The sequence below is a fragment of the Gavialis gangeticus genome, unplaced genomic scaffold (genome assembly GCF_001723915.1).
Source record: "Gavialis gangeticus isolate Ggan-Ray unplaced genomic scaffold, GavGan_comp1, whole genome shotgun sequence".
NCBI lineage: Eukaryota > Metazoa > Chordata > Crocodylia > Gavialidae > Gavialis > Gavialis gangeticus.
This window is the reverse complement of record NW_017728993.1, coordinates 42,610,828-42,635,061: the sequence shown is the minus strand read 5'-3', so window position 1 is coordinate 42,635,061 and position 24,234 is coordinate 42,610,828. Positions and strand designations below refer to the sequence as shown.

The window sequence follows — 24,234 nt, the reverse complement described above, 5'->3', positions numbered from 1 at the left end:
AGATTTCCATGGTCAGAAGGATTAGGTTTATAATCTGCACTTTGGTAAACCCAACAGTCAAGTATCTCATTTAAATTTGTTCATGGAAGTTGTCACAAAAAAGTCTAACCACATTTAGGTAAGGTGCTTAAATGGCATAAACCAGAGATGGGCAATTATTTGGGCTGGAGGGCCACTTAATCAGTTTTGATATCTTCTCAAGGGCTGCATTTCTTGGTTTCACCCCAATCCCCGTGCTGCCTAGAACTGTAGCGTGCCCTGGTCCCCACCCTGACCTGGAACCTGCCGGCTGTGTCCACAGCTTGTGCCAATACCCACCCAGTATGCCAGAAGCAGCCCCAGGCAGGTGCCAGCATCAGCTGTAGACACAGCCAGCAGATTCCAGGTGGGGCTGGGGGGTGTCTACCCAGGTCTACAGCTGGCACTGCTGCATCAGTGCCAAGTGAAAGCAATCCTGCCTGCCTGGTGTGGTGGAAACATCCCAGCCTCCCCAGCATCACACAGCAGCCAGAGCCATCAGCTGACTGCAGGCTGGATAAAATTAGTTAATGGGCTGGATTTGGATCATGGGCTGTATTTTATCCATCCTTGGTATAAACTACTAGGAAAAGGTGCCTTCTGTGGGCCAAAGATATTTCTCCATGAGGGAAGTTTCGCTGTTATAGCTTACTTGCAGTGTTAGTCTGAAGTCAGGCAGAAGACAAGGCAGAGCTGTACTTAAGGGTGTAAACATGTCCCATTTCTCCTGAGAGAAAGTCTTTTGTTCTGGGATCCTACAGAGCACAAATTTGTTGTCCCCTTTGGCTAAAAACAGATATTGGAGTTCTCCCGAGAGAGCCGTATACCGCGGGATCCTACAGACTGCAAGCCCATAAGTGTTCCTATACAACCCTACAACAGCAAACGTTCCTGTAGTAGGGAGAGGCAGAAGAAAGCCATACAAGGGTTCATTGTAAATCCTAAAACAACAACAAAGGACTGTTTCCACCCAGTGCTGACCTTTTTTAAAAAAGAAAATTCTTTATGATGTGTCTAATCTGTTATCTAAGCAAGATCCAAAACTTTCTCGCAAGGGGAATGCCTTTTCTTCTTCTTTAATCCTGTTTTCCTTGCTGCAATTTTAGAGCTTCTGTTGTATGTTGCCAAAGATGCTCTTTTGACTTGAGTATATGAAAAAGAATATTCTTTAGCTAGGTGCTAACCCTATTTTATATATTTTCAAGGTATTTCTAACATTAAATGGTGTTTACCTGAATCTGCTACACTTTTTTTTTTTAACTTTATTTACAAACATCAGAAAACAGACATGCCCAAGAAGTTACAAAATATCCTGGCCTGCACACTAGCATTAGAGCTGAATTAAAATGTTTCAGGACAAAGGACATTGATGTGTCTAACTGATTTATATTGCAGATTGCACTGAAGTATGATCCACAAGTAGAAGATGATCTACGCAACTGGATAGAAGAGGTTACAGGGATGAGCATCGGTGCCAACTTTCAGTTGGGATTAAAGGATGGTATCATTCTGTGCGAGTAAGAAACATTCTTTTCTTGAATCGTTTTGCCCTTTCCTGTGTCTAGAGAGCGCAAGATGGGGATTTCCCTTTGAACAGGTCAGTGCAGTCCTTTGGCTGAAAACAGTTGCTACTAAGGAGAAGATGGTTTCCATATCAGAGTCCTCTTCCCTGAAGGTAACAAACAAAATTGAAAATTGGATCTCTGGTATTTCATCAAAAGTGTTCTGAAAATCATCATTAGTACTCACTATTTAAATTCCGTTCCTGATCTATGCATTAGACTTGCCAAATCACTTGGCTTTGAAAATCAACATTTTAACATCAGTTAAAAATAATTTCAACTCTTCTGCCTCAAGTCAGCACAAGTGTAGCATAAACGGTAAAGATTTTTACGTAACAGCTGCACAAATGGTCTTAAAGTGAGTTTCATTGTTTAAGCATTTTATGTTTTTTTTTTCCTCCAGACTTATAAATAAACTGCAGCCAGGATCAGTGAAGAAAATCAATCAATCTAAACTAAACTGGCATCAGGTAAAAAAAGAAAAAAAAAGCACCACTTCCTTTTATTACTTCTAAATTGTGACTGAGATCTTCCTCCTTATATTTTGCCAGTATATGATTAACTGTATGTGAACATTTTAAGAAAATGAATAAATAAACAATGCCTAATGTAGTGGGATTGCCTTCCAAATAGTATGTCAGTATAAATGTTTGAAAAAACATGAAGCACTAGCAAATTTTCAGTGGAAAAATGGAACCGTATGCCAAGATGTCTTTTCTTAAAAGCAAGGGGTATTTCAACTTGTGTATTATTTAAACCCTAATTGGAATTTTCCATTCAGCCAGAGCTGTTGGGAGTCATGTGAAATACACTGCCCTGCAAGCAGTAATGTTCAGGGTGACTGCATGAAGTGGCTTCTTGCAAAACAGGAATAAATGCCTCCTTTTTTTTCAGTTAAGCTTGGGTTTTTGAGAGCAGTTTTGAAATGAAGTAATTGTATTTAAAAGGTTTTGTTACAAATGATTGAATATGTATCTTCAAGATATGCAAGTTGAAATCAGAATTAGACTATACATTGCTTTATAAGGAGTAGTCCGTCTCATGCTATAGGTTTATATTATGCTTGCAGTCCCTTGTAAAAGCTGTACTGCAGTTAGTCTGGGCAAAGTTGGCTGCCTTATCTGTTGCTGGTTCTAGATGAGTACTGCAAGCCAGTTAGCAGTCCACTTTACCACAAACAAACTTTATTTAAAAAAAAAGTAGAACCATTAAAAAATATATCAAAGGCATTTGAAATGGACTTTATACTGATGGAGACTGCTCCCAGTCTGGATGAATTCTTGGTATACAAAATGAAAAAATCAAAATGCAGAACCAAGTAGAAGCAACCTGATTATTACTAGTCATTTCAACTATCCTGCCTGTATTTACTTTATTTAATCTCTGACAAAATCCTAACCTTGAAAAAAGGGCCTACCATACATTTTGCAGTTATAAATATTTTCCAGAATGAAATGTTCAGTGTGCAGCTCACTGTTTTGTTTCTGTTTAGCTGGAGAACATTGGGAATTTTATAAAGGCCATCCAGGTTTATGGTATGAAGCCACATGATATTTTTGAAGCAAATGATCTTTTTGAAAATGGGAACATGACTCAAGTACAGACAACACTGGTCGCACTAGCAGGTCTGGTAAGTTCTTTTATTTAGATAATATAAAATGTATCTCACACAGCTCAGGTGCATGTACCTTTCCAGGGTGTTCCCTTTATCACGGAAGCATAGAAAACTTAACATAGATCAGGAAGAAAGGAGTGATGGGGAGCTAGCTTCTCCTGGAGGTACTGAAGAAGTCCTACTTTGGGGATCTTGGGGTATCCTCTGTGTGAGGTGAGGATGGTGAGTAGGAAGGGGTATAGCTATGAATTTGCAGTTATTAACAGAACAGAGCTCTGCTCGGCCCTTGCATACACACATGAGCACCAGGAAAAGTTAATGTAGCAGCATTAATTCATGCTGAATCTGTACCACAGCAGCCACTCAGAGCTGATTAGAAACTTCTGAGACAGTTTTGTTGAAAAATTTTGGTTACTTAAGCCCAAAACAGTTTGTGCAAACCATCTTGAGGAACTTCCAACAAATCCTAGGTAAGATTCTGAAGAAAACTGCTGGAATCCTGATGGATCTGCCCCCAGAAAAGCTGGATGCAGTGGGGTTTCTGATAGTGGGACACTCTTGGTCAGTCTGTTTTGTCCTGGGGAAAGTACAGGGTTACAAAACCCTGTATTTCCTTTAGCTATTTCCTCTTGCATCCAGTGGTGGCTTATATCTAAAGTTTTTGCCCTGTGACAGGGCATGGCAGCCAAGCCCACTTGTTGCTGAAGATGAAGTCTGAAAACTGAGGTTCACTGCTTCATTGCCTTTGGATTTACTCTCCCTGTGTGTGTATAGATTTCTCCGGGTGCCTGGATGCACAGGGTCCCAATTTTTCCTATTCCTTTCTGAATTTTGGAAGGACTAGAATTGCTGTGTCCTAGGAGGAGTGTAGATTCCTGGCTCAATCAAGGTGCCATACACGTGAAATTACTGCTTTCCTTTCAGGAGCTAGGGCAGCACAGTACTGTTTTGCATTATATAGACACATGCTTGTAGTTGCCTTCAGCTTTGCACAGGAGTGCAACTCCATTGAGGAATTACCCTAATAATATATAACTTGAAAGCTGAATGTTCTCTCTCTGTTTATCTAGGCAAAAACCAAAGGATTCCACACTACAATTGATATTGGTGTCAAATATGCAGAAAAGCAAGCAAGGAGCTTTGACGCAGGAAAACTAAAGGCTGGTCAAAGTGTAATTGGCCTACAGGTAAATATCAGAAGATGCTTTCTCTTAGTTTGGTTTACCACAAACTTTAATATAATAGATCAGTTTCCTGAAGTGTCATTCATGAAAAATGCAAACTCAGCTAGAGCAAATTCTCATTCTGTTTTCAAACCATGAGGCTTTTTGTTTTTGTAAATGGTTGGTAAGATTTCTTATATTAAATGACAGCTAAAGGGATTTTCTCTTCTAATGAAATCCATAGTATAGTAAAGGTGGTGAAGGAGACCTCGGCTTCCTAATTACTACTCTTTTGTCCAAGGAAATATTTTAGAAGTAAATTAGAAATTCCTGTTGGAGACAGTGCTGCTTTAATAGCAGAAGTTTTCTTCCCTCTGTTTTCTTACACCAGAAGTCCAGAGCCTGTTAGCTAACCTGTTGCAACAAACTTTTAGTAACATGATAGAAGAGCCTTTCACATTAAACAAACAGTTCAAGAATGGCTTGGTGCACATGTGAAACTAGTAAACTAGCTCTAATCAGTACAACGTTAGATACATGTTCCATGCCATCACTGAAATGGGTCATTTAGATCGGTTATATTTGAGTCAAAGAAGCTCAGTGCACATGTAGAATGTCAGTGACTTTGATTATTTGTCATTGTCTGCCTGGAGTAGTTCTCACTGCACAGACTGCATGTCTTCCCTCTTTTTTTTTTTTTTTTAAATAAAGATGGGAACCAATAAATGTGCCAGCCAGGCAGGTATGACTGCTTATGGGACTCGAAGACATCTCTATGATCCAAAAATGCAAACTGATAAACCATTTGACCAGACGACAATTAGCCTACAGATGGGAACTAACAAAGGGGCCAGTCAGGTAAGCAATGCTGTGTGTCATGTAATATATCATGAAATCAGTTCTTGTGAAACTGCCTAATTTTGGCGGGCAGGCCAGTGGCATAACTGAAGGAGTGGTTTCACTGGGGAGTCCTCAGGTGAGAGTACAGGAAGGCAGATTTCATTAATGGTATCTTGAAGTAACTGGAAAGAGCCAAATTCCTTGTTGGCAGCTGACCTGCTGGCCCTTAAGTTCTTTTCAGCAAGGAGCAAGCAAGGACAGAGTACCTTTCACAGCTCCTGCCTTAAGTTGTGATGAGCCAGAAAATGTCACTTCACATACTGACAACCAAACTGAAATGAAAGATTGCTGCCAGGGTTGTAATATAATTGGATGTCAAATGCACTCTTTCCAGAAAGTGTGTCCCCTTCCCTCCAGCCAGGTGTTTTCCTGTCCCATGGGGTGGGTTATGGAGTTAGATCTTTCTCACTGGCTTTCTACAGCAGTTCAGCATGCACAATTTACTGAAATTAGGTTACAACACTTAATTCATTTGGGGTAGAATTATCCTAATGGTACTTTGTTAAAGCTATCTTAAAATTCACTTTTTTGTGTTAGGCTGGAATGCTGGCACCAGGGACCAGAAGAGACATTTATGATCAAAAACATATATTACAACCTGTGGACAACTCTACTATTTCACTACAAATGGGCACCAACAAAGTGGCTTCCCAGAAGGGGATGAGTGTGTATGGGCTTGGACGACAAGTGTATGACCCCAAATATTGCGCTGCACCAACAGAACCCGTAATTCATAATGGAAGCCAAGGAACAGGAACTAACGGGTCAGAAATCAGCGATAGTGATTATCAGGCAGAATACCCAGATGACTATCACGGAGAGTACCAAGATGACTATCAAAGAGATTACCATGGTCAGTACAGTGACCAAGGCATTGATTACTAGATTTGTATCAAAAGCTCAATATTAGTCCATTATTTTATTCAGTTAAAAACGAAACTAGCCTTGTGGAATTGTTACCCATCTTCCCTACACACTATACTTAATGTACCTAAAGAAATATTGCCTTACATGCATTCCTTTTTCCGCCCTTTCCCTCTCTAGTTGCCTTTAGTGCTGTAACAGTTGTAGTCTACAGCATAACCAATAACTGCATATGAAGTAAAAAGGAATACTGTGAAAGCGGGAGTGCTTTTGTACAGCCAGTCTCTTAATTAGGAGCTATGCATTTTCAGTCTTCTTACTGAATAAGCATGTTACATACCACATCAAAGCCTTGTTGTTTTTTGTTTTGTTTTTTTACTTATTTACTGCTTACCAGGTTTCTGCATGAAAGACAAAGGACTTTCATGCTTAAAGTTAATATGGTTTCTGCCAACTACATCTAAGATGCAGCATTAGTGATCTAAAATCATTACTTTGTTTCTACAGTATTGTTTCGTAATGTTTGAAGTCATACATTAGATACAGTAAATGTGCATTTGTGACTAAGTGTATTCATTCCATTATCTAAACTGACCAAACTCCTAGAAATAGTTGTCTTACTAAAAAGGGAGCTTGTACAGAGTCTTGAGCCAACAAAGAACCCATGTTTTGGTGCATTTACTTTTTATTGTGCCATAATGTATCCATGTAGAAATGCTTTTTTCTTTCTTGAACTATATTTATTGCCACACTTCTCAACTGATCCCATTGTATTTTTATAAATAAATTTTTTCTTGAAGGTACCTGGAGATTTTGTTTAGTTTTATTACACAAACAAATGAGCTGCCCTGGAAGTTACCCTGGCAGTTGAACATTTTAACCTAGAACAGCTCAAATGTAGTAGTTTTGGGTATCTCTGTTTGAGAGATTCCTTTCAATATAAGATCCCTGGATCACTCTGCACATCTCACCCAGAGTACAGTGGTCACAGCAGTTTCCTCTGCTCATCACTGACAGCTTATATGCATGGTTAGGGACCTGTATGTTATGACAAGGACAAGGGGGCAAGCAGTCTAACTCCAGGTTCTGCACATGCACATCTTGCTTCTCTACTTCACCCCCTACACAGCTTCTGGCAGAAGCAAACCCAATAGTTCTTATTTTAGATGGGCCCTTTGATGTGCCTTTACATAAGTAAAACATTTTTATATTAATACTCAAACATTCTGGACTTGTAGAGAGACATAAAATTGCTTGTAGCTCATTCAGTTAGTTCCTGATACTTATTTTTGATGAGAGATGGCATGTCCCAAGTTTAGCTGGAAGGTAGGATAGGAGATGTACCTTAGAGATACCTTATCTATTTATATTTTAACTCACCATCCCAAGTAGCTCTGTGTCAACAGAACTGCAAGCAGATGAACTGGCTAAGATGGGAAGAAATTTCCCATCACAGCTACCCTCTACAAACTGAATTTACTTTATTTTTCTGAAAATAGCTTCAAGTTTGTTAACTCAAATATACATGGAGGTGACTTCTGAAAACCTACATGTTAAATGACATGTTTAGAAGCAGTGCTATGACTGACATTGATAGCTTTAATTTTTAGCACTTTTCTTAAAAAAAACCCCAATCCTCAACTTGCTGCTCTCATTTAAGTCAAAGTGTAACCCCCATTAGCCTTCAGTGATATAGGTTCAGTCTTTAAATCCAATTCCTTATATATCCATTACCTTGGAAAATAATGACAGGCAATTTGCTTTCCTCAGTGCATTTCATTTTGCATTTTTGATTCTGAAAGTAGCTTATGGCATCATGATTTTGAAGTTAGTAATTAATCCATTATGAAATGGAAGTGTATATATCAGAATTACCTCCTTCCCTTGACCTTTTCTGAAAAGCCTAGATTACTAGGTTAAGACTTAAACTTGCCCAAATTCACACAAATCTTATCCAGCAGTGTAGGTGTTGAATGGAAACAAAGGAGAGGGTGGATCAGAGAAATTACTACTACTTCCAGACTACCCAAAAAAAGAGCCTGGCTTTCTTCTTCCCAAATCAATTCTGTTTAATAGATTAATAAATGCCCCCTTTGTTCTATCACTTTTTATAAGTGTGTGTATCTTAATTCTGCTGTTACTTTAGAAGTAGCTTTACTGGAGATTTCTCTGGAAGGAAAGCCTTACCCCACCACAGCAGCATGTGATGGGTTTGGTCCTTCACCTTAAGGAGGCAGAGCTGGGGAAGACAGTGCATGAACACTTGAAAGAAAACCTGGATTTTACTTTTGTGTCTTGGGCTCTTAAAAAAAAAAAAGGGGGGGGGGGAAGAATTTCAGTTTGTGTGCGTTTTAATTTATCTGAGAGCCAAAACGTTGAAAAGTAACTATAGCAATCAAACAAGATCAAGAGACTGAAAGCCTTAACCTGAAAGCAAGAACATTGTTCAAATGTTTTCCATTTCTCAGAATGTGTTTAACAGGCAATTTGGGAAACTGCTTTCTTATAAAAAAGCAAATTCATAAGTGCATTAAAATGTGCAACTGAGTTACAACCATCACTAACAGATAAAGCCATGCAAAAAGGACACCACTTGCCATACGGACACAAGGCAGGGATGGTGATAGCCTTAGAGACTGCCCTGCCACCTACCTGACTTCAAACTAACACAGCTAACTTACCTCTCTTTACTATACAGAATAAAGCAATCAAGAAACAAGGTATGAAAAGATAATACGCTAGAGCAATGGCTAGGAATTCAGTGCCAATGTTATTTGGGAACTAAACACTGTAAAGCTTAACTTCCACAATGTAACAGACTTGTTAGAAAAATGTATTTATTTTAGTGTACACAAGACTTCTATAGATAAAAGGATCTATTTAAGGGTCTACATGAAGTTATAAAGGTGATTGGATTTAAAAGGAGATGGAAAATTATCCTATAGCATCATCTACCATTCCCTCCCTTTGTCTGGCAGGTGGGACAAAAGATGATGCCTCTTCCCTGTTTGCTCATCATCATCATCCTTCCATAGCATTACCATTTTCTCTCAGCAGCTCCTGAACTCTTTAAGGTGTCTCATGATACAACAGCATGCACAGAAGACAGTAAAACTACACCAGGGTGAGGAATCGGCTCTTAACAACTGCTAAGAGATTAAAAAGTCTTGTCCTTGCTCTGCATAGCAGAGTATTAGCTACTTTTGTCTCTTAACTAAGCTTCCCTGCTTTGCCAGCTTTCACTTCTGAATTTAGTCCCTCCAAAATGCTTGCTTTATTCTTTGGGCAAAGACAAAAATTTTCACTTACCTGGAAAAAATGATCCTAGATTGAAACCACCTGTATCACTTCTGAATTTTTTTAAAAGACATTCTCAGATTTCCCACTCAGCCCTGACTTCCGCCTGAAGGTTCAAGCAGCTCTGGGGGGTGGGAAAAGAAAAAGGATTTTGTCCTGCTGAATAAAATTATAGCATCATGGCTAAATCTAGATGAATTAAGTAAATTCATTCTAACACTATGAGCATTTGAAGCCCTTTTCAGTTGTATCCCAAGACAGTCTCCCTATTCGTGGGATTGCAGAACAGTGAGACCATGAAAAATTAACATATAGCTTCCAATTTTACAACTCCATGACAAAACAACTCCCCCCCACACCCGCTTTTGGGGGCTTTATTTATAACTTTCCTGAACTACTTTCTCTAGCTCCTTTTCCTTTATTCTAAACCTCTCCACAGATTTCCATTCTTTGCCATTTCTTCAACCTTTTCCTTATGGGTTCAGCTGTCAGATACTAAGGAAAATGCTCCCACATCTACTACTTCAACCTTGCATCCCAACCCCTTCCCATTATGTCTCTTCTCTTCAAGATTTCCTCCTACAGCTTCGTCTCAACATAACCAAGTCTGAGCTCATCTTTCCTCCTTTCTTTGTCATGTTCAAAGTGGCTAGTTATTTTTAATTTTTAAGTATGAGGATTCAGAGAAGAACTAAGGGCTGTTCACAATCTTAACTGTTGAAAACATTTACCTACAAGAGTATACAATACTTCAGCCATTCTCCTAGCTAAATAGACTGCAGTTTCCTTCCAATGAGACCAGTATTGCTCCTCAGTTGCCTGCAGCCATTGTGGAGCCCTACTGAACAACTCAGGTGGAAATGATCTCAAGGCATCTTCTCTATAATGTTTTGCATTTGTGGATCCAAGGACTATTGGCCATGTTTTCTACACAGATGCATGCAGAATTACTACTGCGGTACCTGAACTGACATATTCAAAGAGTTGATACCAGAAGGATAGCTCTTCAACCTTGTTTTCAGACAACACCACCAATCTGACAGAAGAACTTTATTACCATAACTTTCATGAAACAGCTTAACTTCTTGTACATTTTAATAATGACAGATATGATGAAAAATCCACTACTGTACTAAGAGACTGTGTTTAATTCTTCAGTGCGAGAGGTACAAATACTATTAACAGATCTAAGTTACTTTGTCCCAAAGTATCTGTGTCCTTCACTTTGTTTTGTCTGAGTTTTGCTGCTGCAGTTTAGCCTGTATGCTTTCAGGTCCATTTCAAGTTCAAGCCTACACTCAGAGAGAAGAGTATCAAATATGTAGCACTGATCTTGTTATCTGTATCCAAATGTTCTTAAAAGTAATCTGCAAAAGAATAAGCAGCCTTCATGCATCTGAAAATCCAGGACTGCCCTTGATAAAATGTAAGGGTAAAAAGAAACTGGTTTTACAGTCCACTTCTGTGGTTTTCTGATTTTTTAGCTAAATATAATGAAAGACTGAAGGAAGGAAATGTGAACATAATAAAACTTAAAATTGTGCATTCCAGTCCAATGGCTTAGGCTATTATTTCCCTATAACATAATGCTTAGAATAAAGTGTAAGTGAGAGTGCCAGAGACTGTGACCTTTAGAATGAATCAAGAAAATAGTCACCAAAAGATATATTTTATTTTTGTCCCTAATGCACTTTAGCAGGATAAAAAGCAACTGCTACGACAGAAGCTTTATCAGCCAGCTCTTGCTCCTGGCCTCGGGGGGAGGGGGTGACAATCACAGTTCTAAATGGTGGGGCTGTCCTCAGCTGGAATACATTGGCATAGCTCCATTGAGGTCAACTGGTAAGCTTTATTCTTATAGTCTTCAAGGCTGAAATAGCCCTTTGGGGCACTTCTCCTTTCTTGAATCTCATCAGTTTTAAACAACAGCAGAAGTCAAATAAGAAGGTCATTTCAGAACCAGTGGCCAAACCTTTCCCTTCATCAGAACATTGCTTGGTGCAGGGAAGCTGGGAATCTACTCCAGCCCCAGGGAAGCCGTTTCTCCCTGATATGCTCCTTACATTGGGTCAGGGGAAAAATGGCTGGCACAAAAGTCAGTTCTGTCCATTTTACAGCAGCAAAAATTCATTGCTGGCCACATACAGCCAGAATCCAGCCCCGTTAGGAACTAGCTCGGATGTTCTTGTGTCAGCACTGATGATGATAGAGGAGGACAGAGAAACAAACCAGGGTCAGGAAATAAATATTTACAGTCTATGCCCAGTCTTTTTTAGTGCACGATGGGAGACAACCGTTATCTGACGTCCATGTTGCACAGCCTTTGTTGCTGTCTCACCATAGGCTGGAGTTCTGTCCCATCATCACTATTCTGGAGGGTTTTCCTGTTTCTGTGCTTTTTCTCCTCATTTAGCTTGTTGCTCTGCTTCACAAAGCTCTACAAAGCGGAAATAAGAATAAGGTCATCCAGGACTTTAAATCTTTGATCAGCCAGCTAGTTCCCAGGGTGAGGATGCTGGCTGATACCAAGCATGTACTCTGCAAGACCAGGAAGGAAATTACTGACACTGAGGGGCAGGAATCATTCTACTACATTCCTTACTAGAAATCTTCCCTTCATGCTAGTTTCTAGGACATGGCTAGCTGCACAAGAAGCAAAGACCACAGTGAAAAACAAGCTACTATGAAGAGTGAGAGAAGCATCTTAAGACAGCTGTGCAGTACAGACAGGGAAAGGCTGTAAACCATCTTCTCCGGGAAAAATTCAGGTGAGACATATTATGGCATTTGGCAATTAGCATGAGATTGCTGGAAGGGTCTCTTATTCTAAGGTGACTGGAGAGCAAGGTTCCAGAGTTTTCAGTGCAGGAAGGTACCATTATTCAGACAGCACTGCAGCATGCGCTGATTTTTAAATATGTGTTTAAGTGTTGACTTAAACCCTGCATATTGCTCAAAATGATGAAACCCATTCAGGCAGCATTTTTTTAAATTTAATTCTATAAACATTACATGGGACAACAAAGGGGTTTTTAAATCTGAAATTATAGCACTGTCCCTCAAGAAATCCATCCAGAACAACCACATAATATGAGTCATTCTGGCTGCTGAGTTTATTTCTCATGGCTCGATAATACTTTTTTTGTCACATGGTATATCAGGAGAAAGACAGCACTGGCAAAGAGTGTGAAAGGAAAGCACATCTACTTCTTTAACCTTCCTGGTCATGTGAAAAGGCAGGCACATGTACATTTAAACATTCCACATATGTCGGTGCAACTAAAAATATCCTTTGTCATCATTAACTACCGAGCACATGTTAAAACTGAAGCTGTCTTCATAATCCTTCTAATGATTCACAACACAATGTCAGGAATACGGCACACTAATTATGAAGGTATAAATCCAAAACAATCCGGTAGAGAGGAAGAAAGCTACAATCAAGAACCTATGACCATATTTTGGCATAAGACTCCTACTGTGTGTGGTCAAGACAGATTGGTTTAAGTCTGTGTGGTACAGATGAAGCATGTTCAAAATTAGTGTTAACAGGGCTTACCACAGAGACCAGGCACAACTAGAGGAAATGCTGAAAACTGAGATGCCAGAGATCTAAATATTTAGTCTTAGGTCTTGATATGGATTGGACTCTATCCACTGGATTACCTATGTATTTGCTATGCACCAATAATGTACTCTGCACATGGAGGACACAAACTTCTTTACCTGGAGTCTAAAAGACTGAAGATGATGAGAACTATTCTACAGGGAGATCCAAAGACAGGCATTAACTTCAGTGCATAATTTTTGTTCCCCCCACTTTGAGGCATCAGACAGGAAAGTGTATTCGTTGTTAATTAGTGTTTGTGACACTTTTGTGGGGGAGGGAAGAAAGCAAATTTTAGGCACCAAGAACACCAGTTGATCAGTATTCAAAATACTTTACTTAATTTATCAGCCTGCTGTATGTATACATTTGTCATGGGAATTTACCAGTAAGTCTTGATCCATGAAGTATGGCTTCTCTGTAGATCCATCATTTGTTTCTATATCAATAACAAAGCAAAGGAATAGCGTATCCACAACTACTTCAAACACTGATAAAAAGTTGTGGGATACTAGGTAGGCAAAAAATGAAACCAGCAAGAGTGGAACTACCCACACGTGTAACTCACGATGGTAGTTAAAAGCCATTAATCCTGCAAAAACAGTAAAGCATACAACAAATACCTGTATGTGGGGGAAAATGCAAAAAAAAAAAAAAAATTAGTCGTCTATGTTTATTGGAATACACATCAAAAAAGCCAAGCAAATGCCTCAGTGGCTAATCTTCAACAGGCTTTATTTATTTCAAAATGGGATGGGAAGGTCTGAAATGAATCAGCCTGAACTTCATCTACTGGTGGTGCTCCACTCAGAATCATGTGATTACTATTATGGTCATCCCCGTCCTCCTCCTATTTATGCCCACTTGTCATGCCTTGTCTTAAATTAGCCTGTAGATTCTACAGGCCAGGGACCATCTCTCACTATGTTGGTTCAGGACCTAATGCAATGGGGGTCTGAGCTGGATGGGGGCCTCTGGATACTATTGCTACTACGAATACTACTGCTGCTGTTGTTGCCAATGCAACAATTATGAATAGGAACAAACTAAATTCCTCAATGAAGAATTTTCCTTTCCCTTTATAGTGCAGCTCTACAGACTCACTCATGACGTGTGGAAACAGAATTAGGCCTACCACTTGAGCTCATTACTACCAGACTGGACCTTTTAGTTAACGATTAAGAGTTTAATATGTGGAGTTTGTAAATTGTGTTTTCTTACCTTCCCTAGGAAAATTATAAAGTCTCCAAAGCAGTTAATGGATGCCAAAGCAGTAGAATTCTTTGCTAAAATAAAGAGAACATCCTTTGCTGAGGTACAAAAATTTGTCCCATTTATAGCCGTGGTTGTGTACACATGCTGAAATAAGAGAAGGTAATATGACTGGGGTAAAAATGACTAAAACTATATTATCAAATCCTTAAATTGTACATAATTAATAGTTTCTTTCATAATCTTGCAATTTAACTTCAAGCAAGTATCATTATGCCTCCAATTCCTAATGGACTTCTCATCTAGTTTCTGCTCTATGTACTGAACTTCTATATGAAATAAGGACTGGAGTAATATCAATATTTCTGAAACTCTCTCTGTCCAGTTTCTTTTGAAACTTTGGAGATCCCTACTTTAAACCTTTGGTAGTGAATAACTAAAATGACACACAAATTGCAGGGGAAAACTTATCTGGATATGTGCCATCTTAACACTCTTTTTATATATACACCAGCTAAATGCACAGTAAGTTGTTTAAATGAAACAAAGCAACTTATATCAAGCTTTGTCTACTCAGAAGTTACGATTAAGAATATTTTTATATGTGGACCTTCTGCATGTTTTTGAGAATTTTTACATCCATAACCATGAAACAGAATTTTTTCAGGATTAGTTTTCATTTTCTTTTGGAATGTGGAATTTTGCCAAGACAAACTGGAGAATAGGCTAATTATCTATTACTTTAGGGTTGCTCCATCATCTTTTAAAAAATGATCTATTCAACATATTGAACTCCTTAATGAAGTGTTTGACTTATTGCCTCAGTAATCACCTGGGGGAAACGTCATTCAAGATGTATGAAACCGTTAGTTATGCAGTAGTTTGCTACAGAGACTGATTAACAGCTGTCTTTTTCTCAGAATGCTGGCAGGTTTATTATACTTTCTGGAAGTATTAGAAAACATCAGTTAAATTTGGTATGCTTGGTAGCACTAGTAGTATGCAAGGGATTATTGTGCAAAAGGAATTTGTAAACCCCAACATTTAGTTTGGGATTAAAATACTCTGCTTGTGAGTGAAAAAACATTCTGCTGAAAGGAAAATATATAGATTGTCCAGCATTTCTAGCCTAACATTCCATTTTCTTTTCTTACTATAAACACACTTTCTATCTACCTTTACATTCGTGTGTGTATACAGTACTGGCTTGTAAGAAGAATGCAGAAGCTGCTATAATAATTTGATATGACCATACCTTAAACTGTGCTAAGGAGAAAATAGAGTAAAATCAAATGCAGACCTTTTGTATCTGTGTAGCAGACACTGACCACAACCGTACTACCTGCTTAAAATTTAGATGCTTTTGTGCATTTTGTTAGGTTGTGGTCTTGGTCACCAGTAACCAACATACAGAATAGTGCATCAGTGTCTCAGACTAGCCAGTTACAAACAGTCGTAGATCAAACGGGCTCTTTCATTCTGGATACTAGGTTTGGCTTCATGTAAATACCACAGCTCATTTGGAAAGATCTTCCCAGATCTTGCACTCTGGAACGCTCCCAACATTCTCTAGACGTTCAGATTTTCCCTCTTGTTTTCTACTTATTGAAACATTTACCCACTTGTTCCCTTTCCCCAAACACTTTTTTGTTGTATGAGTGGCAGACCAATGCCAAGTAAGAACTTACTTTTATTTTGAAAAAAAAAAAGCTGAATTTAAGTATGGTGTTTTCTTCTACAGGCACTACACTCTTTCCTTACACACCAGAGCCTTTGTTTAACACATTGCGTTGGTACAGTCCTTGCAAAACCTCTAGGCAAGTAGTTATGTTATTAGACCAGCACCACCGATCAGAAAGCGTAGGATGTGATAAGTAAGATACTGTCATCATTCTCGTACTGGAGAATTAGGGTACCACAACTGCTTTTTTGAAGAACACAACCATCTCTGGTTTGAAGCCTGGGAACTTGACACATATTTTCAGTATTAGGATAGATAAATAGGGAATGTGAATGTTTATGTATTTCCAAATATCACAGTATGTAAGAAAACTATTTAGAAAAAACATCCTTCGGTGCTTCAAAACATAGAATGTCAAGGGTCTTGGAAAAACTGACCTGCTAGTTTCATGAGAAAGGCACTGTGGCAGAGATCCAGGCTGTAAGTTCCCTGTTTGTTGAGAATAATTGCTACTTTGTGTAGCAGCTGATTTCAGTCTTCCATTCTAGGACTGGCTACAACAAAATGAGCTCAGTGAAAGAGGACTGCCATAGCAACAGAATCTTCTTTTAAAAAAAAGCCCCAAATAAGCTGGTCAGACATGCCACTTCAACTTCTTCTGCCCTATTGATATTTTCAGTCTGACATATTTTTCTCCCTGCAGCAACTCTCTCAAGAGTCAGTCTGGCTGCTGATTGCCAGCGCAGTATGGCAGATCCAAGATTGGATTGTGATGGCTCTAGGCTGATAAGTGTTTGAGGCACTAGAAAGACTTTCTCAGAAACAAAAGTGGGTGGAAATAAGAGACTACAAACATATCCTGGCTAGAGCATACAGCAATGACTTACTGACTCATGCTGGAGCAAGTTATGTCATGGCATTTCTTGACAGACCTGGGGAAAGTGCAGAAGGAAGGAAGTGGAGGACTTCTTTGATGATCCTGAAAATACCACTTCTTAGGAACAAAGGACTAGAGCAAGGGACACTTAGGGTGCATGCAGATGAGCACAGACATTTGTTTCCCCAGGGACAAGTAGCAGCAGCACATCTTGCTCCTTGTACCCTTGCTACTTGTGCCGGCACTGCTACTTGTGCCCTGCTACCGGTCCCCAGGGAACGTCCATGCCACGCTTATCTTAGGTGGGGAAGGGGAGGCTGGGGACAGCAACTGTGCTGATCCCAGAAGCCTTTCCTGAGGTCCTGGGGGCCTCCTAGGGCTGCAACCAAGGCAGGAACCCTGGCCAGCAGCTGGAACGTAGCTTTGGCCAGCCAGGCTTGGGTTTGGGGCAGCACATGCTGCTGCCACATGCGCTGCCCCACTTTTTTTTGGTGTGCATTTTTTTGACCCTGGGATCTGCCAGGGTCAGACCCCACCCCCATGCTGCAAAGTAGCAGCATGGGGAATGCCTGCATGTCCAGTGTGTGGTGCAGCAGCTGGGTCTGCAGTGCCACATACTGCATATCCATTCTCATCTGGATGCACCCTTAGGTGGTAAAACCCAGTCCCCAGTTATTACAGGCATCAGAGTTGTGGATTTTTCTCCCATACCTTCTGTTGCAGTGTTTCCCAAACTTTTCTTATTGCATACCCTTTCGATATTTACCAGCTGCCCACATATCCCTACCAATCTACTTTTTGATTTTAACCCCTTAAATTCCATTTATTCTAATGAAAATTAAATCTGCCATTACACGATTTCTCCCAAGTACCCCCAAGAGATGTCTTGCATACCCCCAGGAGTACAAGTACTACACAGAACAGGGAACCTCTGTTCCTATTCAGTGATCATATCTCCTCCCAGTCTTTGTTTAGCAAGGCTAAACAAGCCAAGCACTTCTAGTCTCCTCTTGTATCACACTCCCTCCTTCCTTGATCATTCTAGCAGCCCCTCTCAGTACCTCTCCTAGTTCATCTTTTTTTTAAAGAAGGCAACCAAAATTGTATACAGTACTCAAAATGAGGTCTCATCCCTCATGAGTACTACTAGCATCCCCTTTTATCTCTGCTGGAAAGATGTCCTCCTTTATCTCTGCTGGAAGGAATTTACCCAATGAATCTTAGCATCACGTTTGCCTTTTTTATGACTGCATCACACTAGTGATTCATACCTATTTGGTGATCAGCTAATAGGGATACTTTTCCTTCTCTGTTGCTCCCGGCTTAGGGTACATATTATTAGTTATTAAACCATAATAACAATGATCTTGAGCATTGAATTTTTAAATTTCATTCCATTTCTATTAATCACCCTTAACACTATCCAGACTTCAAAATCATCCTGACATTCTGATCTTCCTTTGCTACTGACAAGACTTCCCAGCTTCGGTGTTTTCTACAAATTTCATTAGCATTTGTGAACCATGCAGTACTTTAAGAGTTAGCCTTCTTCAAAACGCTGTGCTTCTGAATTCCTCATTAATCACCCCCTTACTTAAAAAAGGGAGTATCATTTTGCAAACACTAAAGGATTTCCAGAGATCATAGTCAAACATGGGATCAAGTCCATGTTTTTAATCAGGAGTTTATTGTGAGGTCAATAGTTCAGTTCATAGAATCATAGAAAATAAGGGTCGGAAGGGACCTCAGGAAGTCATCTAGTCCAACCTCCTTCTCAAAGCAAGACTATCCCCAACTAAATCATCCCAGCCAGGGCTCTGTCAAGCTGGGCTTTAAAAACCTCCAAAGATGGAGATTCCATCACCTCTCTGCGTGACTTGTTCCACTGCTTCCCCACCCTCCTAGTGAGAAAGATTTTCCTAGTATCCAACCTAAACCTCCCTTGCTTCAACTTGAGACCATTGCTCCTTGTTCTGTCATCTGTCACCACCGAGAACAGTCCAGCTCCATCCTCTTCAGGCAGTTAAAGGTTGCTATCTTCTCTTCTCCAAACTAAATAAACCCAGTTCCCTCAGCCTCTCTTCATGGGTCATATGCCCCAGTCCCCGAACCATTTTCATTGCTGGACTCTCCAACTTTTCCACATCCTTTCTATAGCAGATGGCCCAAAACTGGACACAGTACTCCAGATCTGGCCTCACCAGTGTCAAACAGAGGGGAAGAATCACTTCCCTCAGTCTGCTGGCAGCACTTCTACCAATGCAGCCCAGTATGCTGTTAGCCTTCTTGGCTGTTTGTACGCACCACAGGGGTTTAATTTGGTTTAGTTCTCCCTAAATTGAAATGGTGGGTTGTTAAAAATACTGCTTCAATTTAGGGAGGATTAAACTGAACTAAACACCTGTGGCATGTACACAAGGGTGGGGGCCCGATCCTTACCTGCCTCTTTGGCAGCAGGGGCAGGGGGTGCCAACAGGCCAAGTGGTCCCTGAGCTGTGTGGGAGCCCCCCAGGCGGCACCCGCCAACTGGCATCTGGCCTGGCCAGTCCTGGGTGGCGCCGCAGCCATGGAGAGAAGCACTGCCCCCTGCCCCCAGCCACAGAAGGAAGCACCGGGCCCCCACACAGCTCAGGCAGGCTCCAGGGAGAAAAAAAAAGAGAAAGATCAGGCTCGCCACTTTTTTTTAATTCAGTGGAGCCTGCCTGCATGGCTGTTCCCACAACCCCTGAGCTGCGCGGGGCCCACCAAGGCCCGAGCATGTTGGCTTCCAGCGCCCCATGCACTGTTGCACTGTGTTAGGTAGTCTTTTATCTTGCTGCATATCAAAGTCATTTAAAGCGGAATACACCACCTAGCATGCAAACAGCAATGCTATTAAAGTGGAATACGCCGCCAAACATGGAAACAGCAATAAGCCATTTTAAAGGCCAATTTTGTGCTGTTTACAAAGCTCCCTTGGCAACAAGTCCACACTGCTGACTCATGCAACTCACTGCTGCCTACTGTAACCCTTAGGTCCTTTTCTGCAGAGTTGCTGCTTAGCCAGTCAGTCCCCAAGCTGTAGCAGTGCATGGGATTCATCCGCCCTAAGTGCAGGACTTTGCACTTGTCCTTGTTGACCCCCATGAGATTTCTTTTGGCTCATTCCTCCAATTTGTCTAGGTCACTGAATCCTAGCCTATCCTCCAGTGTATCTACTACACCCCCCCAGTGTGATGTCATCTGCAAACTTACTGAGGGTGCAATCTATCCCATCTTCCAGATCATAAATGAAGATGTTGAACAAAACCTGCCCCAAAACAAATCCTTGGGTCACTCCACTTGATACCAGCTATCAGCTAGACATTGAGCCATTGATTAGTACCTGTTGAGCCCAACACTCCAGCCAGCTTTCTATCTACCTTCAGTTTATTAATCCAACCCATATTTCCTCAGCTTGCCTGTAAGAATGCTGTGGGAGACAGCATCAAAAGCTTTGCTAAAGTCAAGGTATATTATGTCCACTGCTTCAAGGAAAGCAGTTTCAGCCTGCATCAAAGAAAGAACTGGTCACTACTGTTCATCTTCACTACCTACATGGGTCATCATAAAAAGAACATGGAAGGACCCAAAGGATGGGGTGGATACAGATGGGGTGCAGTAGTGCAGATGACCTGTTCAGTTGATGCCATAGGACTTTTTTTTAAGTCCCCAGGGCAAATAAGAATTCCTTTCTCCCTTCCTCTCCATGCTCAGTACTACTTCCTCTCTCCTCGCATGCCCTTCTCCCCATTTTCTGCCCACTACTACCACTGTCCCTGGCTACCCCAGGGCCAAGGGGAGGCTCCAGAGCCACTCTTGATTCACTTGGTGGGCTCTGTAGGGAGCCAGGCTCAATTAGGGACAGCAGGAAGAGCAAGCAGGTTGCTCCTCCCTGCCCAGCTGTTTTTTGCCAGCTCAGGAGCCCATGCAAGGGAAGGGAACCAGCCCACTGCTACCACCAGCACCACTACTGCTGCTGTCTCTGGCCAGGCCTGGCTTCATGTGCAGCCCAGCTGGAGTAGTGCAGGAGTGGTTCTGGAGCCACCCCCACCTGCACCAACTCCCAAACAACTGGGGACAGCAGAGACAGAGTCCGTGGCAGGTGGGGGTGACAGGGACCAGGAGGGGAGGGGACAGGAGGAAAGGGGATGTGCCCTGAGCAGGGAAGAAGAGATTCTTACCTGACTGAGGGACTTAAAAAACCCTGCTGCTGCTCCTGTGCCACCTGCCCACCAGGGCGAGGGAAGGAGGCTGGGAGCTGTGGTACAGCCACCCCTGCAGCACCGATTATTGATCTCACACCCCTTTTACAAAGTCTGGATCCACCCATGCCCAAGGGGTTTCTGCTTCCTGCTGTAATATATATGAAGTCTCTTCAGGGCAAACATACATTCAAAATATTGTTTAAGTGAAGCTAAACTTTTCAGCAGTCTGTATTCAAGGTGACTGAAAATGTAGCTTAATTGTCAATAAAAAAATTTGCCTGAAACTTTAAAACACAGTATTTTAGGGGTGCAAAGGACTGGAAAGAGAGGTATGTAAGGAGTAAGACACAGTATTAATGGTTTTCTGCTGCAGAAACTGTATTTATATTAGTATTTACAAGGTGCAATTTTGGCATGAGTCATTTAGCCTCATAATCACAGAGCTCTTGAAAGACTGATACCCAAAAGGTTTCTACTGCAGTAGAAAGCCCATCAATAGCCACGGACATGACTGTCAGACAGCTTTAGTACTGGCTCTTATACATTAAGACAGTAGCTGAATTTCTGTTTCAATGAGTTCTGGCCATTATCACTACGGCCACCACTGGGCTCTGCAGGCTGCTGAGGCCTGAAAGTCACAGTACTGATAGATATAAAGAAACCATATGCTTCTTAAAAATTCCTTCAAAAATCCAAGTGCTACACTTAGGGATGGGTGCTTGCCAACTGGCTGTAGATGAACCCAAACAAGACATGGCAATGAGGTTATGCTGTTATTGATGTACTGTAAAAGAAATTCATTGAAACAAGACCTAAGGAAGGAAGAATGGCTTTGACATACCAAAAGTACAGTCTCTACCACAACAATTTAGGAAGTGGGGAGGAAGGCAGACATAGTGACTATGGATCCAATAAAGGAAATTGTGTATTCTTTTCATGGTAAAGAAATTTTGATCCACCAGACTTGACTTGAGATGATATAGGATACTTTTATTTGGGCCTTGCTGAAACCATCAAAGCCAGAAGATGAGAAATCCTGTGGCAATTCTGACAAGTGTTGGCAAACAGAACTGTCAAGTAAGGATAACAATTTTATATTCATAAAGTACTTTTTCATCCAGATATATCCCAGGGTGCTTTACAATTGTTACTAATGGATTATGCACACACATGAATCACTTTGCCCATGACTGAATTCAACTGCTTATGGGATGAACTGTTTAATAGTACATAGCAACACTACACCACAGTTTATCACAGGACTCAGTTGCAAGACCAAGGGGGAATTTAGGCAGGCAGAATGGAATTATCAACACTGCAATCTGAACAGGACACTGTGGGTGCAGACAGAAGTACAGCTCCCCACTGTAACCGAGAACACTTTGCAGGAAGCATTCTAAGTTGCAATGATCTTCTGGAACAAACAGAAGTTCGCTGTTGGTTTCAGGGGGGAAGGGGACTCTAGCTGCTGGATGCTGCTGGTTTCCCCTAGCAACAGCTCCTCCTCTCTCCCAGCCTGTCCCTGTTTCAGAATAGGAGCAGGGAAAGGGAGCAGAGGGCGCTTGTTTTGGGGGTTCTCCAGCCGACTTGGAGGGTAAGGTATTGGAGCCCCCCCCTCCACCTCGGGAGGGCTAAATACAGCAGCCTCACCCTCCAGGAGGGGCTGAAAAAAACCCAGACCAAACTCCCCCTGCTCCCTTTCCCCACTCCTATTCTGAAAACAGCAACAGCCTGGCTGTAACACAGGTTCAGATTTTTACCCCGTCGGCCATTTTTGAAGCTGTCTGCAGCCATGCACTCATGTTTGGTCACAGTTATAGACTGCTTCCTGTGGCCAGATGGGGCAACAACTGTCCATTTCTGGGGAAAATCTTGCTAGATCAGTAAAACCTGTACCCATCTAGCATGACAGAACAATAGTCTTAACACCTTAGAACTGATATAATTAAGGGGGAGACCTAGTTAGCAGCAGGCTGTCTTTCAGACATCTCTTGAGCAAGTTTCTAAGAAATCTGACAAAATGTATCTCAGTGTTTTGGATTGTGATTCACCCTAAGGGGCTGTCTTTCAAATGAGCTGGAGGGTGAACACTTGAAGATAGTCTGGAATTACAGTTGGAAATAACTGATGTACAATTGACTTGATCAATCCCAGCATAGCTGCATTTGTCTGCTCAGAATCTTTGTCTGAAGTTGTAGTTGGTATCAATGTGTCAAGTGTCCAGGCCCTATGAGTTTCTCACTATTGAAGGCATTTTAAAATTGTTGTGTATGCATGTAAATACATGGAAAGGGTTTCTCACCTCAAGTTATTTAGGCCAGTGGCTCCCAACCTTGGGTCATGACTCAAATCAGGGTCACGGGGTGTCCACCCCTCGTTCACCCCTCCTGCCTGCGGGGCTTTCCTGGTACACAGTCCACCTGGCTCTCGCCATCACTGCCCCCCACAGTCCTGGCCTGGCCCAGGCTCTGCTGGTGCCGGTGGACATGAGTGAGTCAGCAGTGGGGGTGGGGGTGGGGGTGCGACCCAGATTTAAGGTTGCAGCAAAAAAAGGTTGGGAGCCACTGATTTAGGTCTTGTGCAAACATGCTGCTCTCCCAGAAGAAACCACAAGTCTACAAATGCTCAGGCTTTTTTTTTCCAGGGTAAAAATAGCCACCTCAGGAGAAAAATAACTTGGGAATAACCAGGGTTAAATCACACCCAGGAGACTTTTACTGCAAGACCAAATGTCTGTACAAGCCAGGGCTTCTTTCAGAAGAAAACATGGCCCTCCAACTTCTCCCCCTTCCCTCCCAGGGAGACAATACATTGCTTGCTGGACTCTGCTGCTCCACAACACTTCCCTTTCACAACCCCCATATTATGCTGCAGAGAAAAACAGGCTGACCATGGGCAGTCAGGATCAGCCAATCATGGCTGCCCTACGCATTGCTATGATCTATTGCCAGGCAAACTAAGGAAGCCTACAGAGCATGCCGAGACATGGTCATAAGGGCCTGCCCTGGCTGCACAGTGCAAGCTCTCCACTGTTCGGGGCCTTAGCATTTGAATGTCTGTACATGCAGTTTTGGGTAAGTTTTTCCATGAGGAAAACAAATCTGGGAGAATTCTCTCCAGTTATCTGAATGTGTTTATGCAGCGTGAGTTACATTCATGCTTTGGTACAATTCCCATTGGTACCATTTTTTTGGCATATAAAGGATGCTGCT

At 41.5% G+C, this 24,234-nt stretch overlaps 2 protein-coding genes across 2 annotated transcripts in view; one reads left to right on the top strand and one right to left on the bottom strand.

The window, feature by feature from the left end:
• Positions 1 to 1,380: 1,380 nt before the first annotated feature.
• CNN3 (calponin 3) lies at positions 1,381 to 6,925 on the top strand. Its single transcript, XM_019501643.1, has 6 exons — positions 1,381 to 1,535; positions 1,984 to 2,050; positions 3,073 to 3,210; positions 4,266 to 4,382; positions 5,070 to 5,216; positions 5,796 to 6,925. Exons 1-6 carry the CDS (start codon positions 1,480 to 1,482, stop codon positions 6,141 to 6,143), a joined length of 873 nt encoding a protein of 290 aa, XP_019357188.1. The 5' UTR covers positions 1,381 to 1,479; the 3' UTR covers positions 6,144 to 6,925.
• A 3,156-nt stretch (positions 6,926 to 10,081) lies between these two features.
• The window catches only part of SLC44A3 (solute carrier family 44 member 3), an 88,052-nt gene continuing 73,899 nt past the window's right edge, over positions 10,082 to 24,234 (bottom strand). The window contains exons 13-15 of the mRNA XM_019528341.1: positions 14,248 to 14,385; positions 13,413 to 13,649; positions 10,082 to 11,856 (exon numbers count right to left, since the gene is read on the bottom strand). Coding sequence (XP_019383886.1) covers positions 11,716 to 11,856; positions 13,413 to 13,649; positions 14,248 to 14,385 — 516 coding nt within the window. The 3' untranslated portion in view covers positions 10,082 to 11,715. The remainder of the gene's footprint in view (positions 11,857 to 13,412; positions 13,650 to 14,247; positions 14,386 to 24,234) is intronic.